This window comes from Megascapheus bottae, chromosome X (assembly GCF_031878675.1).
Source record: "Megascapheus bottae isolate mThoBot1 chromosome X, mThoBot2.hap1, whole genome shotgun sequence".
Lineage (NCBI taxonomy): Eukaryota > Metazoa > Chordata > Mammalia > Rodentia > Geomyidae > Megascapheus > Megascapheus bottae.
Window position 1 is genome coordinate 77,628,126 of NC_143547.1, and position 16,426 is coordinate 77,644,551.

General features: G+C 40.1%; 1 protein-coding gene across 1 annotated transcript in view; it reads right to left on the reverse strand.

The window, feature by feature from the left end:
- Nucleotides 1-15,886, reverse strand: part of LOC150041378 (uncharacterized) — a 71,073-nt gene extending 55,187 nt beyond the window's left edge. The window contains exons 1-3 of the mRNA XM_090327153.1: nucleotides 15,881-15,886; nucleotides 5,851-5,932; nucleotides 1,367-1,484 (exon numbers count right to left, since the gene is read on the reverse strand). Coding sequence (XP_090183279.1) covers nucleotides 1,367-1,484; nucleotides 5,851-5,932; nucleotides 15,881-15,886 — 206 coding nt within the window. The remainder of the gene's footprint in view (nucleotides 1-1,366; nucleotides 1,485-5,850; nucleotides 5,933-15,880) is intronic.
- Between the last annotated feature and the right edge of the window lie 540 nt (nucleotides 15,887-16,426).

Here is a 16,426-nt window from a genome sequence, read left to right on the forward strand (position 1 = left end):
AAGCAAGGCAGGCATTGTACAACTGGGCCACCCTTCTAGGCCTACAATAACATTTATTTTTGATAGGACATGGGACTTGAACTCTGGGCCTGGGTTTTGTCTCTGAGCTCTTCAGCTCAAGGCTACAGGTTTACCACTAAAGTCACAGCGCCACTTCCCCAAAAATAACTTTTTTGGTACCACATACTAGTATAAAAAGAAATAGGCAGGAGTTTGGCCTAGTGGTTGAGTGCTTACCTAGCATGCATGAAGACCCGGGTTCAATTACTTAGTGCTACTATATAAATAAAAAACCCCGGAAATGGTACTGTGGCTCAAGTGGTAGAGCTCTAGCCTTGAGAAAGCCCAGGGGCAATGCTTAGGCCCTGAGTTCAAAGCCAGGGGACTGGCAAAAAAACAAAAAAGGAGAAATAGTTTTTGTTGTAACACATCCTAGCACTGTAGATGACAGGAATTCTCATTTTCAGTTGAGCAAAAGTCCTTCTCTTACATAAGACATAGTTCTTGTTTGTGACACGTTAAAGGTAGAGTAATAAGTGTTCCCAGCCATGTCAATGTGCTATTAGTCAGAGTCACCCAGCCAGCCAGAGGTTTCTGGAAAGGATGGAGCTGTATTCACGAGGGACCCGCTCGGTTCTGGTTTACCCCACAGGCAGGGGAATGGAGGCCCAGTGTCCAGATGCATCTGAGGACACCAGATATTGATGGCTCTAGAGATAAAATCAGAAATCCCTCACCCACTTGGCCACTAGCTGACTACAGAGCCTGCACTTCCTGGCTGCCTACTCTTATCTGCCACCTCTGACACAAACACACATACGGAAATACAAGTGGGTTGTGCCATGGGCTCCTCCCTTGCCTCTCAGGACCCAAACACTCCAAGGGTACCTCCCTCTATCCTACTGGTCTTCCCACAAGGCAGTTGTGCTCATGTCCCCCTTCTAATTCCTAGTATGCAGAAGGGAAGGCAGATTTTGAAACTGAATCCGCTTGATGGCAGTGGTGTACCAGAATTGCCAGCCGGCTGCATCTCCCAGCAGCGCTCCCTCCACCCAGTGCACAACAAAAAACGCCAGCCTTCTGCAATAAGTCTCCAAAATGGCAGTTCACAAGCCTGGGCTTGGATCTGTAAAGCCCAGGTAGGCAGAATCCAAGCAGGGAGTTTGATTTTGTGGTACAGGCCAGAAACTCTGGATGGTCTTTTTTCTTTCTTGTCTTAAGCACCAGAGGAAAAGACAGCTGCTTTAGGTACCCCACCCCACCTGGGCTCTAACCTATCCTTCCTTGAACTCTGTCCTTGGACAGTGATCAGAGACAAAAGTGGGACCTATGTCCTGGTTTAGACACAACACCGCTGTCTGCCCACCTGGACCAATTCTGCCCCCGACCTTCTCTCAGGACTCTTGGTGTGCATGGTGTCCACTGGCTCAGATTCATGGCTGATGGCATCACTGCATGTCCAATGCTGTCCTGTGCCTTCACTTCTGTGAAAGAAATCAAAGAAGCACTTGAATCACATGAGTTCACCCACACTGGACTTCCATAGTATTGCAAGGATAGGAATGTCCTCCAGGAAGACAGGTAGATGATGGCCCGCCTCCCCTGCAGTTCTGTGGACTCTGGTTTAAATGCTTTCTATGTCTAAACACAAGAGTTGGAGCAGTAAGTACAGACACTCTGGATACTTAAGCCCCCTTTGCAGTGCTGGGTCAAATGACAGTTGGGAGGAACCACAATTTGTTTTGAAAGACAAGCTTCTGAAGCCTGGGTTGTAGAGACAAAACAAGAACCACCAGGCTCTTTAGTTGCTGTGGCTTGTAACAAGTGGTTTTAATTCTATAGTGATATCTTGGGAAAGGGGAGGCTGTGTATTTTTTTTTCAATAGAGTGGCTGGGGAACCAACCCAGTGTTAGACCATGTTTACAGAATGCTTAAGGCTTTATTTATTGTGAGGAGAACAAGAAAAAGTTCAGTTGTCAATGCAGAATCAAACCAGACAGCTGAGGCCATGCACCACTGGACAGGCATGCCAGCTACTTGTGGGTCCTGGAATGGATGGTGGTTTCTACAGCAGAGATCCTCCTGGGTCCAAGAACCCTCATGCTCCCACCTGCCAGTTTCTGCAGAAGAAGGGTGATGAATGCGACTGTTCATGTGGCTGCAGAGCCCGGCAATGCTCAGAGTTCTGCAGACCCTGGCTGCAATCCACCTCAGACATTCCTGCCACCTGACTCCTGACCCTGTGCTTCCTGTGTGTGTCCTCAGGTATCCTAGCCAGCCACCTGGGTTTTTCTCTGGCCTCTGATCCTTCCAAGGTTAAGGCAGATTTGGGTCGATCCCCCAAGAGCTTTCCACATGCCTTCTGGGACCCCAGAGTCCTCCAGTGTTACAGTCCATTGGTTCCTGGAGACCTTCTTTTTTTTTTTTTAAATTTTTTTATTGTAATTAGTAAAAGGGTTACATGATATTTGCCAGATAGAGGGTGCATTAATTCATATACATTGATACCCTTTCACATGTCTTGGTACCCATTACCCTCCCCCCCACACCCTGGAGACCTTCTTGCACATATGTGCCCCTCATTGTCCTAAAAGCACACACGAAAGTGTTGGTGGATGCTGAAAACTGAGTCCGCACGATGGCAGTGTTGTAGCAGGAATGCCTTCTCACTTCTGCCCTCCCTCCGCCCTTCCTGGACCAAAAAACACCTGACTTCTCCAGTGGGACTCTCAAATGGTTGCTCACCCACTTGGGCTCTGGAATCCACAACCAGGGTGCTTAAAACCCAAGGAAGAGAGGCATTGGTTCTTCCCTGAAGTTCAGGGAATCTGGAGGGTTCTCTTTTTGTCTGCTTTAAGCATAGACAAAGAAAGAATCTCATCCTCCTGCCCCACCCCCAGTTCCCCCCCCCCACACACATCTTAACTGAAATCTTAGCTTCTCTCTAGGTCCACTGGTGAATTGAAGGACATGTTGGAAAATGGGAAATGTTTTTTCAAGACCATCTATGCACACCGCCAAATATACACACACTTTCTTTTGGTCTCAGGGATTGAACACAGACCCTGGGTGTTGTTCTTAGATACATTTGCACAAGGCTAGTTTTCTGCCACTGGAGCCATAGGACCAGTTCTGGCTTTTTCTGTGTATGTGGTACCAAGGAATCTAACCTAAGGCTTTGTTTGTGCATGCTAGGCAAGCACTCTACCTAGAGGCTGCAGGTAGGGTCCTGGACATAATTTTGTCCTAGTTTATGGCTGAATAAACTTCCACTCTTTATAGACCCATTGTGTTTATTAAATCTCATTAATGGGTACTTCAGCATTTTCCATGACTTGGCTATTCTCAACACTAATACACGTTCTTTTGATAACTCCTTGGTTTTCAGTTCTACTGTCAGGAATACTTTTGTACATGCAGAGCCAGTGGTAAATGGGAAGGTAAGAGAAATGGCTCTTACATACCCATTAGCTAGAGATCATTGGCACAAGATGAACTAATGGCCAAGAAAGAATAAGAATAATAAAATATATAAATACAACAGCACCCAAGCACAAATTCTTATGAGAAATAAAATCTGGAGTACAGGAGACAACTGAGAAAACTCAGACAGGAGGAGACATGGACAAGGGAAAAAGACCAAGTATCAAACACCCAGATATATTCCTCAGTACATAGATAGGTACTAGGAACTACAAGTACTGAAGTGGCCAACCACCACAGCAAATTTGCTTCTCACCTCTAGTTCTTGCACAGTCTAGGAAGAAATGGATTGATCAAATACAACCTCTTAAATGTGCACCCCAACATTCCGAATGCCTATGTCATATCTAAATCAGATTCTCTACCCAATCCTTCTCCAAGAGAGTACACTGATGTGTTAAGGAACCTTTCCATGGCAGTATTACACTAGGCATGACAAATGCTCTCATCACCTCTTGTTGAGAAAAAAAAGCGTGAGAGGCATCACTGCGTGCACTTCGCGCATATCGGGCAGGTCTTTGACCACTAAGACCCGCATCTGCCCTAAGTGGAAGCTTTTTGAGCATATTTTTAAAAAAAATTCCTTAAAAGATAGTAAGAAATTTAGTCTTAATTAAGTTTTGAAGAAGCTTAAAAAGAACGGCACAGTTACTTATTACAATCATGTTACGACGCGCGGCCACAACATGCGGGTCATATTCCCGTTTCGCGGTATTCTGGAAGTCCTAACCGGTGTACGGAAGAGTGGATATGGAGAATCCACACCAGTTTGGATGTCCTTAATGATACTTAATAAAGTTATTCAAAAACTACTCGTGGCAAAAAAAAACCTACTCATGGCATGTCCATGCTATTTTTAAGCATTTTTTAAAAAGGTTTTTAAACAAAAATAAATGTGCTACCGAATTCTAAATATTACAAAGTTTAAATTGGGCAGTACATATTCTAAATGTAGAATGATACAGAACATTTTAAAGTAAAACCGTAATATCTGAAAGTAATTTTTCTGGATGTCTGAAATTCAGCAGCCACTAGCTGCTTCCATTTGTTATGATAAAGTATTCATATTTTATTTTCCATTTTTGTATAGAGAAAAATAAACATTTCACTTTCCATCATTAAGGTCATATGAAAGATACGCACAGCGTTTTGTGAATGTAATTAAAATTTTTCATAATTACTGAAGTGTAGTTATCTCAAACGTTGGGACTTTGTGATTTTCGTTTTTCTTTGCAGTGTTCTGTAATATGTTTAAAAACGTGCACGCAGCATATTGTAAAATTTATTCTAACAGTATTTTTTATTGTAAAGGTGATGTATACAGGTTTCCAGTGATATAAGTCAGGAATGTATTTTTTTGCATCAATGGTTTCACTTCTTCCCTCATTTTCGAAAGCTATTTTCAAGGAATGACTAAAGGGTGAGCACACTGGGAAATTGGGAAACATTTGCTGAATGTGCTGGTATAATGAATTTTCCAATATAAATTTTATTCATTAGAACTGATCACCAGTATATTAAACATTGATATTAAAGAAAAAAAAGACAAAGATAGAGAACTAGGGCAGACTCAGAGTCATTAATACTTTTTAAAAGACTATGCGTATGCGTATAAGAATGAGTAAAAGAAATGAAATGAGAAAGTATGAAGACAATTTTATATAGTTTGCAAACCATCTTCATTCTATACTTAATCTAACGTTTGAACACACCGCCTAGCTACTTATTTGTTTGAAAGGATAAAAATGGGAAAGTCCTTGAAAATTACAGGGCTTGCTCTTCCTTATTTAAAACATACGTGCAATGGTGGGTGGCCACGCGGTTTAACCATCATTTTTTTTTTTTCTGAATTCAAGCAAAACCAAAACCAGACCCTTCCCGAGACCATGTGGATGCCGGGAGGATCTGCGAGGGGAGAAGGAACCCACGCGTGTGAGTGGTCACAGGGAAACGCTTTCAGGCCCACCATCGGGGAAAGTCGGAAGGAAATCCCTAAGCTGCTGGAATACAAATATTAAACTAATAAAAAATCTCCTACAAAACAGATTGTTGAGAAAATACTGTACACATGTGTGACAATTTAGCAACGAAATCCTAAAACGGGTTACACCGCAAACCAATAAAATAGACAAAAGAGGCTAAAATGTTAGTACTCTGAAATGCACAACTGAGACCAATCCAGCAGATCCCTCCCTCCAGCTCACCAGGTCTCCCCAACATGCATGCAGGCTAGATAGAAGGCAGAATGAACGCCTCAGGGCTGCGGCCACTGTGGTGCAAGGTCGCAGTGGGGTGGCGAGGCGGGAAGCCAGGCTAGTGTTCTCCCCACTAGGGATAAAAAAGGAAGAAAAGACGTGGAGATTTACCTGTGTATTGCCGCGCGGCAGCGGAAAAAGGCCGGACCTTCTCAGATCTTCCGGCCACGACCCGCGAAGCTCCACACCGCCCCTTGCGGCAAAACGGCAAAACAGCAGAATTGAGAGAATGTTGTAATATGTGGCTCCTGGGGCAATTTGTTCAGTCTGGGAGAGGGTGGGAACTGAAGGTAGTTAAGAAGGGGGGCGGGATTGGTTGGCTACCTATGGAGGAGACGCCCAGCTCAGGGTAGAAGTGAGAATCTAGGGTATTCAGGGGTGGGGAAAGTCAGATGGGAAACACCCGAGTTTGTGACAGCTGAAGGTGAGTGGCAACCAAAAGGCTGCTAAAAACTGTTAACTTTTACCATTAGTTTATCATACAGTTCACAAACCCAGTAAAGAAAATGAATTTAATTTTTTAACTCCGATTTCCTATCCTTTTTTGAAAATACTATTTAATTGTTGCCATACTGTATGGTATCGTCAGGTAGTGGATACATTACTTCTCGAATCATATTAAGTGAAGTAAGCCCGACCCAGAACATAGGCTCCACGGTTCTCCTCATTTGCAACAAGTAGTACACATCCACGATTCTCCTAGCAGAGTATCAGAATAGATCAGTAACTGTGTGGATATGGACGATAAGCGAAATGAGCTCCAGGATATGGAAACAATAGCTTAATTTATTTTTTGGTTTTTCTACGTTATTATTGATGTTTTAGAGGAGACAAAACAGAAAAAATCCAAATAATCCCTTTCATTTTTAATACATTTCACCTTTTTTTTTTTTGCCAGTCCTGGGCTTGAGCTCAGGGCCTGAGCACTATCCTTGGACTTTTCTCAAGGCTAGAGCTCTACCACTTCTGGCTTTTTCTAAGTATGTGGTACCAAGGAATCGAACCTGGGTCTTCGTGCATGCTACGCAAGCACTTTAACCACTAGGCCAAACTCCCGGCCCTTTTTTTTTTTTGGCAGTTCTGGGCTTGAGCTCAGGGCCTGAGTCCTGTCCTTGGACTTTCTCAAGGCTAGAGCTCTATCACTTGAGTCTCAGCACCACTTCTGGCTTTTTTTTTGTATGTATGTGGTACCAAGGAATCGAACCTGGGTCTTCGTGCATGCTAGGCAAGCACTTTACCACAAGACCAAACTCCCGGCCCATACATTTAACCTTCTTATACATTTAACCGTATATAATAGGATTCACGTGCCACCAATATGTTAAGATTTTAGAATTTACAATGGATTCATTTAAGTTCAAAATTTGGTTCTCATCTCTAAAAACAAGGGTTGATTCTAGTCCTTACTAAACAGAAGTGAAGACTATTTGAGTTTTCATTCCATGCCATTCTAAGTGGTGTTTACGGTGATTTCAACAGTGCAGCTAAACAACCAAATGAATTTGCCATCTAATGTTTATGCAGTAGACACATGACAGATAACCAACTATTACAATTTCAAGTAGAATATATTCTCCATGTCCATTTGGATTCATTCTTGCCATATGAAAAGATAATGTTACCAGGACATAAAAGTACTTGGCTCAGAAATATAGATATCACATTGATTTCCTTTTTTAAAAATCTCATCAGAAGAAGGGACAAATAGATAGCTTAACAGGCTACAGAAATAAAAGGTGAGAGTATTTTATAAGTTACATTTTCTTTGAAATGGATCTCTTCCCTACTCAATCCATGTCACATTTTTCATTCGTATTTGTTTAAGCAAAGATGAAGTTTTATTTTCTTTTTAAAATTTATTTATTGTAATGTATAGAAGGGTTACAGTTATTTTCGCCAGATAGTCGATGCATTACGTCTCACACATTGATACCCCTTCTTATGTTTTTGTCCCCATTTCCCTCTCACATCCCCTCCCAATCATCTTGTTTTCCTCCCTTCCCTTTCCTGTTTCAAATAAGCAAATCAACGTTTGTACATTATGCCAGGTAACAAAGTAAGATACCATAACAACATGAGATTAACCAAAGGGCAACAAAAGAGAAGAGAAATAACATAATGCATTAAGAATAACAATCACACAAGATAAAGCTCTTGTTTCCATATCCTAGAGCTACTTTCATTTAGTCTCATCCTATATGGCCTGATATACCTAGGTTTTGAGCTATTGTAATCCTCTGCTAGGAGAGTCCTACATATGTACTAATTATTACAAATGAGGGAAACCATTGAGCCTATGTTCCTTTTGGTCTGATTTACTTCACTTAATATGATTTTTTCCAGGTCTTTCCATTTCCTTACAAATGGGGCAATGTCATTCTTTCTGATGGCAGTATAGAATTCCATTGTGTACAGATACCAAATCTTGATCCAATCATTTACTGAGGTGCATCTGGGTTGATTCCATATCTTCACTATGATGAATAGTGCTGCAATGAACATCCTTGTGCTAATGGATTTAGTATGTTCTTGTTTCTGGGCATTTGGGTAAATCCCAAGGAGTGGAATTGCTGGGTCATAGGGGAGCTCTATGTTTAGTCTTTTGAGGAACTGCCATACTGCTTTCCATAGTGGTTGAACAAGTTTACACTCCCACCAACAGTGTAGTAGTGATCCCTCCTGGCCACATCCCCTCCAGCATCTGTTGTTATTAGTTTTCTTGATCCTGGCCATTCTAACTGGAGTGAGGTGGAATCTCAAAGTTCTTTTGATTTGCATTTCTTTTATGACCAGAGATGTTGAGCATTTCTTCATGTGTCTATAGGCCATTCTTATTTCTTCTTCAGAGAGGACTCTCTTTAAGTCTTTGGCCCATCTTTTAATGGGATGCTTTCTTTGAATATTGGTTTTGGAGAGATTCAATTTTTTAGCTGTATTTTAGGTGTGAGGCCTTTGTCTGTTGTATGGTTAGTGAGGATCTCCTCCCACTTTGAGCAAAGATGAATTTTTCTTTCTTTCACTTTCCTCTTTTTTTTAAAGTCCCATCCTATAATTCCATGAATTTTTTTATTATTTTATTTTATTTTGTCCAGGTAATATATAGAGGGGTTACAATTACATTTGCTGGATAGTAGATGCATTACAATAGCTTGATTTTTGTGTTTGTTGCTCTTAACCTAGTGTGTGAGGTTCCTTCTTTTTTCTCTCTTTCCATTTTTTTCTTTTTGTTGTTTTTGTTTATTTGGTTTAGTTTCTCTTTATGGCTTATCTCATGTTGTCACTGTATCTCACTTTGTTACATTGTATATAGGTTTATTTGTTTATTTGAAATAGGGAAGGGAAGGGGAAAAGCAAGATGTTTGGGAGGGGTGGGGGGAAGGAAACTGGGAGAAAAACATCAGAAGGGGTATCAATGTACAAGGAGTAAGGCACCCACTACCTAACGAATGTAACTGTAACCCCTCTGTACATCACCCTGACAATAAAATACAACTAAAAAAAAGAAAGCAGAAACAATGAAAACAACAAAATTTCTTATTTCAATTTCTGGGAGTTTATTTCAATAAATACTTTATATGATCCTAAGCACATAGGCAGGATACCTTTGTGTTTGTCTTCTAAAAGTATCTTCTTTTGATCTCACTGTCAATGTTTAGAATCCTGTATAATTTAACATATCCCATTGTATTTTAAATCAAATGCTACAATATTGTTCTTTCTAAAGGCTGTGTAAAATTCCATTGTGTATAGGTACCATATTTTTTGGGTCCATTATTGTATTCTACAGCATTTGGGCTTGCACAAGTGTCTTTATAGTATTCTGGTTTGTGATATTCAGAGTAAATACCCAGGAATGGTATAGCTGGGCTATAGGGAACATTTACCTTTACTTTTTTTGAGGAACATTCAGACTGCTGTCCAGAGTGGTATCAGTTTATGATCTCACCAATAGTGCAGTAGGGTTCTTTATCCTTCACATCCCCTGCAACATTTGTTGTTCAAATTCACAATGCTGGCCATTCTAACTGGGGTGAGATGGTATGTCAGAGTTGTTTTGCTTTGCATTTCCTTTATTTTCAGGTAGGATGAACATTTCCTCAAGTGTTTCTTGGCAATTTTTATCTCTTCTTCAGTGAAGTTGCACCTTTGCTCCCTTGCTCACTTAAGTGATTGGTTTATTAGCTTTGCAAAGGTTTATTTTATTGAGATCCTTGTATAGTTTGAATATACTGGCACAGATATTTCCCCAGTGTGTTGGCTATTTAGTAACTATGTCCTTAGCTGTGTAGAAACTTTTCATTTTCATTTAATCCCATTTGCCAAGTATCTCTCCTATGTGCTGTGCTCCGTGGAACTCTCAGAAAAGGAAATTAAATAAGAAATATATTTCATACGATTTTATTCAGAGGGTGGCACTCTTTGAAGGAGACCAGTGAGGTAGGGAAGGGAACAGTGGACCATGTACACAGAAGGAGTTCTCGACAGCTGACTCCTACCCCACCAAGATGCATTTAGCACAACAGTCCTTCAGATGCTACACTGAGACACAAGCAAGCACCATTTCCATTTCCTTCTTTGAACCCCCACACCACCCTTCTTTTGGTTGTTCAGATACAGTATGTGGTATGCAGTCATCAATGGGGAAATATTAAAGGAGCCTAATACTATAAGGTCTCTGAGGGTAAGTACTGTAATATTGTAATAATTCCAGTTTCCAGTTTAAAATGTTCCTTTTGTTTTCTTTTTTTCCTATTCTGTAGCTTGCTTTCTCATGGCTAGCACTCTACCACTTGAGCCATAGCACTACTTCCGGCTTTTTCCTATGTATGTGGTACCAAGGTATCAAACCCAGGGCTTCATGTGTGCTAGCTAGACAAGCACTATCTCACTAGGTCATGCTCCTGGCCCCAAGGATTCATTTTCAATAAAAGAGATTCTAAAGAAAACTTCTTTGATAAGAAGTGCCCTCTAGTGGCAACATTTGGTAAAAACAAATTACTGATGTAAACAATGTGTTTTATTTCATTCTGAGTGCCATAACAAAACACTGTAGACTGGAAAATTTATGAACAGAAACTTTTAAAAATTAATTTATTTTATTGTTATTATAGAAGTGATGTACAGATGGGTTATAATTACATAACTCAGGTAATGACTACATTTCCTTTCGTACAGTGTCTTCTGTTCCTTCACTCTCTCCCAGTCCCTCCCTCCTGTCTCCATACCTGAGTTGTGTAGTTTACTTTTGAAATCTCCCAAGTTTTGGTATATTTTACTTCTACTTTCGTTTGTCTCAAGACTTAAAAATAATGGAATAGGTTTATAATATGCAATATGTTGTCTTAGTAAATGTAGAGTGAAGAAGTTATCATAGTGAAGAATATTAATAGATCAATCTTTTACCTAGTTGGATAGTTTAAATTTAAATAATGTCCTTCTTATTGCTTATGAGATTTCTAGGCATTTTCATCCTACATGTCTGTTACATTGTGTCAGCTTTGAACAGTCTGTTATTATCAAATATTTAAGAAACAGGAAAGAAGTTACTACCTGGTGAATGTAACTGTAACTCCTCTATACATTATCCCGGAAATAAAAAACGAAATTTAGAAAAAGAAATCGGAAAATAGAAAGGGGGCTGGGAATGTGGCTTAGTGGTAGAGTGCTTGCCTAGCATGTATAAAGCCTGGGGCTCGATTTCTTGGCAGGAAAAGCTGGAAGTGGCGCTGTTGCTAGAGTGGTAGCCTTGAGACAAGCTCAGGGACAATGCCCAGGCTCTGAGTTCAAGCCCCAGGACTTGTAAAAAAAGTTTTAAAAAGGAAAAGGAAAGAAAGGAGTAAAAAACAGCAAAACAGATAACTACATGTGAAAAAATAGCAGGAGAGAAAAGAGGGAAATGAATAGAAAGTTACAAAAAACGAAACAGCAATATGATATGTTTTTATCTGTATATGGACTAAACTCATTTAGAAAAATGTGTAACAAGAAAGTAAGCAATAGTGTGAGGCCTTGAATCCACGCTCTGGTACAAAAAAACAAAACCAAGACCCAAAGTGGAGTGAGTGAATAGGCTTAAAAAAATCCTGAAATCTACCTGGGTGCTGGTAACTCAGGAGGCTAAACTTTGAGGATTGCAATTCAAGGCCAGCACAGGCAGGAAAGGCTGTGAGACTCTTATCTCCAAGTAATCACCAAAAAAGCTGCAAGTGGAGCTGTAGCTCAAGAGGAAAAGCAGTAGCCTTGAGACACAATGCTAAGAGCTAGTGCCCAGGTTCTGAATTTAAGCTCTAGGATGGGCACACAAAAACATTTCCTCACATCTATCTGCATACTGTTTATTATAACTCATTCTAGATCAAAAGACACCAGGAATGGTTACTTTTTTCTTTCTTTTTTTTGCCAGTCCTTGGGCTTGAACTCAGGGCCTGGGCACTCTCTTTGGACACTTTAATGGTCAAGGCTAGCATCTGTCACTTGAGCCAACAGCTTCACTTCTGGCTTTTTCTGTGTATGTGGTATTGAGGAATTGAACCCAAGGCTTCCTGCATGCTAGGAGAGCACTCTACCACTAGGTCACACTCCCGGCCCCAGTGGTTACATTTTTATCAGATAATTTAGTTTAACTAAAAATTGGCATGTAAGTTGGGTGCTAGTGGCTCCTATCTGCAATTCTAGCTATTCAGGAGGCTGAGGATCTGAAGATCACAGTTCAAACAAGCCCTGATATGAAACTGTGTGAGACTTATCTCCAATTAACCACCAAAAAGCTAGAAATCGAGTATAGGAAAACTATTTTAAAAGAAACAAAATTATTCTAGGTACGCAGGAGACTGAAACGTGAGGATCATGTTTTGAATCCAGCTTAGGAAATTAACAACCAAAAAAGGTGGAAGTAAATCTGTGTCTGAAATAGCAGAGTACTATTAGTTAAACAAAGGCCAAAATAAATACTATTCAATTTAATAATTCAGAAATGAAAGAAGAGACATTACAATAGATGACTTACAAGTAAAACGAATCACAAAAGACTATAATCAGCAATTCGGTAGTTAAAAACTGTCCTAGAGACATACAATTAGCCAATGTAGAACACACCAATAACAAAGAGATTGGATCATTAATCCTAGACTTAACACAGAAACGCCTAGGATTTATGGCTAAATTTTAACACATTCAAAGAACAATTAATACTAATTCTCTGTTAAACTCTTTCCCCCCAAATCAGAAGTCAATGCTGGCAATCCCTTCATTTGAAAGCCAATACTCTGATTTCCTTAACATCATTAGATGAAGCTACAAGCTGGGCACTGGTGGCTCATGCCTATAATCCTAGCTACTCAGGAGGCAGAGAAATGAAGATTGCAGTTCAAAGCCAGCCCAGGCAGAAAAGTCCCCATGAAACTCTTATCTCTAATTAACCACTCAAAATCAGAAGTCAGCTGGGAATATGGCTCAATGGAAGAGTGCTTGCCTACCATATATTAAACCCCAGGGTTCAATTCTTCAGTACCACATAAAAAAGCTGGAAATGGTGCTGTGGCTGAGCAAAAGAAGCCCAGGGACAGTGCCCAGGCTCTGAATTCAAGCCCTAGTTCTGGTAAACAAAACAATATAAAACAAAACCTCAAACAAACCATCAGTGGCTCTGTGTCTCAAAGTGGTAGATCCTTGAACATAAAGAGCTCAGGAACAGTGCTCAGGCCCTGAGTTTCAGCCCAAGGACTGATTAACAATAGCAACAGCAGCAACCACCACCACCACAACAACAACAAATCACTCCCAAAGTCCAGACCAGTCATTTTAATAAATGTAGATATAAAACCTCTCAGTGAGGGCCGGGAGTTTGGCCTAGTGGTTAAAGTGCTTGCCTAGCATGCACGAAGACCCGGGTTCGATTCCTTGGTACTACATACATACAAAAAAGCCGGAAGTGGTGCTGAGGCTCAAGTAGTAGAGCTTTAGCCTTGAGAAAGTCCAAGGACAGTGCTCAAGCCCTGAGCTCAAGCCCAGGACTGGCAAAAAAAAAAATAAAACCTCTCAGTGAAATACTAATGATTTAATTCAGCAACACATTGAAAAAGATTATTCACTACGAGTAAGTGAGATTTATTTCTGGGATGCAAGACTGTGTGAAAAGCAATCAATGTGAAATTTCATTAACAGAATGAATGAAATATAAGCTACACAATCAGAAAATGTGTTTGACAAAGTTTGATTTCCTTTGTTGATAAAGATTTTCAACAAAATATGTATAGAAGGAAATTTCCTTAACATAAATACCATTTTGAAAAAGTCCATTCGTAAGACCATAATCGATGAGAAATATGGGAACTTTTCCTATAAGATTTGGAACACAGAAAGCTTATCTATTCTCATTTCTTTTTAATGTGGATGTGTATGTGCTAATTCTGGGGCTTGAACTCAGAGTGTTTCTGAGCTTTCCTGCTCAAGGCTAATGCTCTACCATTTGAGCCACAACTTCACTTCCAGCTTTAAAAAAGATGATGTACACAAGGGTACTACTTCATAAGTCAGGTAATGAGTACATTTCTTTTGGGCCAATGTCATTCCTTTCTACTTCTAGCAAATTTTTTGGTAGTTAATTGGCACTAAGATTCTCATGGACTTTCCTACTGTTGCTGGCTTTGAACTGCGTGCGATTACAAAAAAAAATTTGATTTAGAGAATGTGTCTACTTATACATGAAAAATAACAATGACTAGAAACAAATTTATTTAAAGAGCAAAATAGGCCAAAATGAATAAGAGGCATTGAGGGAAAATTTTTATTTGCCCAAAATGGGTAAAATAAACTGTTTCATATATGCTATCATAAATTTGATGAAGGTAACTTGACATGGGACATTTATAGAACACTGTTTCATAATTTTGTAGTTTTGTCCTCAAAACCAGCATCTTTTAGAATTCATTTAATTTTTTACTTTTGTGCATTAGCTTTAAGTCGTTATACAAATCAGCTTCAATTCCCTATGTCAGTTTGAGAGTACAAAGCATTTTGATCAATGTCACCCCTTCCATAATTCTCTCCCATCTTTCCCAACTCCACCCCTACCCTCAAATTATATAGCTAAATATTGTGACTGGATTTGCTCACCATTCCTTTCCATTCCACTATCCTTGTTTTGCTTGATTTTCAGGGCCCTCAATCCTAGACAAAAAATATTAGGTTCTTCTAACAGCCTCTTATTACCTCACCAAATTGGAAGCAACTCTTACTATGAGGCAGGTGTCCTGGAGCAGTTACTTTGTGTGGTGTTTCATGGAGGAATATTAACCACTACACATATCACATCTCCCCTCACATATACACCACTCACATGCCACCACCATACACTGAACATATGCTGCTCCCTGAGACATGTGCATATATGCAGCCGATGTGCCTTGGTCCACATCACTCCCTCTGCTACTCACTATACACCCCTCCCCTCACGCCTACCTAAACCAATGTCATCAGGTCTTACTGTTCCATTTTCATACATGTACATAAAATATTCAGATCATGGTCATAATCCTTTATCCTCCCTCATCTCACTAGTGCCTAGATGCTAGACAGGACTTGCTTTACCTTTATGCAGGTTGACTGTTTTTATGAAGCTAATTTGTTATTATAGATAAAATCATCAAGAAATTAAAAACCAGCAACCTCTTATATATTGGAGTTCATTTTGATATATATATATACATAATTTTATATAAATGCGAAGAAGCATGTAGATATTACATCTTTGTGTTTCTCTCATAAGAATATTGTCTTAGCCAAGTACCGGCTAGACAGGGACAGTGCACAGAATATATATATCTATATATCTATCTTATTTTGGACTCAGTGTTTCTAGGATCCTATATAATTTACCATATTCCAGTGTACTTTAGATTTAATTTCTGTGAATCAGAGAACATACTTGATAAGTCTTTAAAGGTAGTTCACCATTGTTTCATACCTATGTATGATATGTTCATCATATTTTTCCATTTGGAGGAAGTATACTACCATTACTACACCTCTAACCACTCTGCTTAACTAGATCTCACTCCCTACACCCATACATGCACACGTAGTCTCCTTGCTTTCTCCTACGGGGCAAAGTGCTAAGGGACAAATTCGTCCTTCCTCTCACCTCCATGGGTCCTATTCCCCCATGTCTGGTTCACTGTACAGCTGCCGATTGGGCAGTCACACCCAGGGGACTCACTTCACCTTCCCCCCCTTCCCACTCACCCCCTTCTCCCTTTCCTTCCCTCTCCCTCCCCACCATCACAGACCACACAGAAACACTTATCACATTATTAAGATGAGTTTTATTTCCTCGTTTTGTTTCCCCATCTTAAGGGAACAAGGCAGACCATATATCAACAGCCAGGGATTTAGAGACCTTGCAGATGTTACTGAGGCTTGACCTGGGCCTGCCTCCCCCCATAGACTTCCCATTTCCTCACTAAAGGTAAAGGAGTTGATGGAACTTTGGTCACTCTGATCAGGCCAAAGGTCACGAGTGCACGGTTTCCCATGACAACTTTTCCTTGTTTGTCTTCTTTTCTTTGGTTTATACAAGCCGTTGTTTTTGGTCCTTTTTTGTTATGCTTGCCCAGTTGTCTATGCCTTCTGATACCCTTCCTTACCACTTTGCGAACCTGAAAGAACAGTAGGGAGCTCAGAAAAAGGA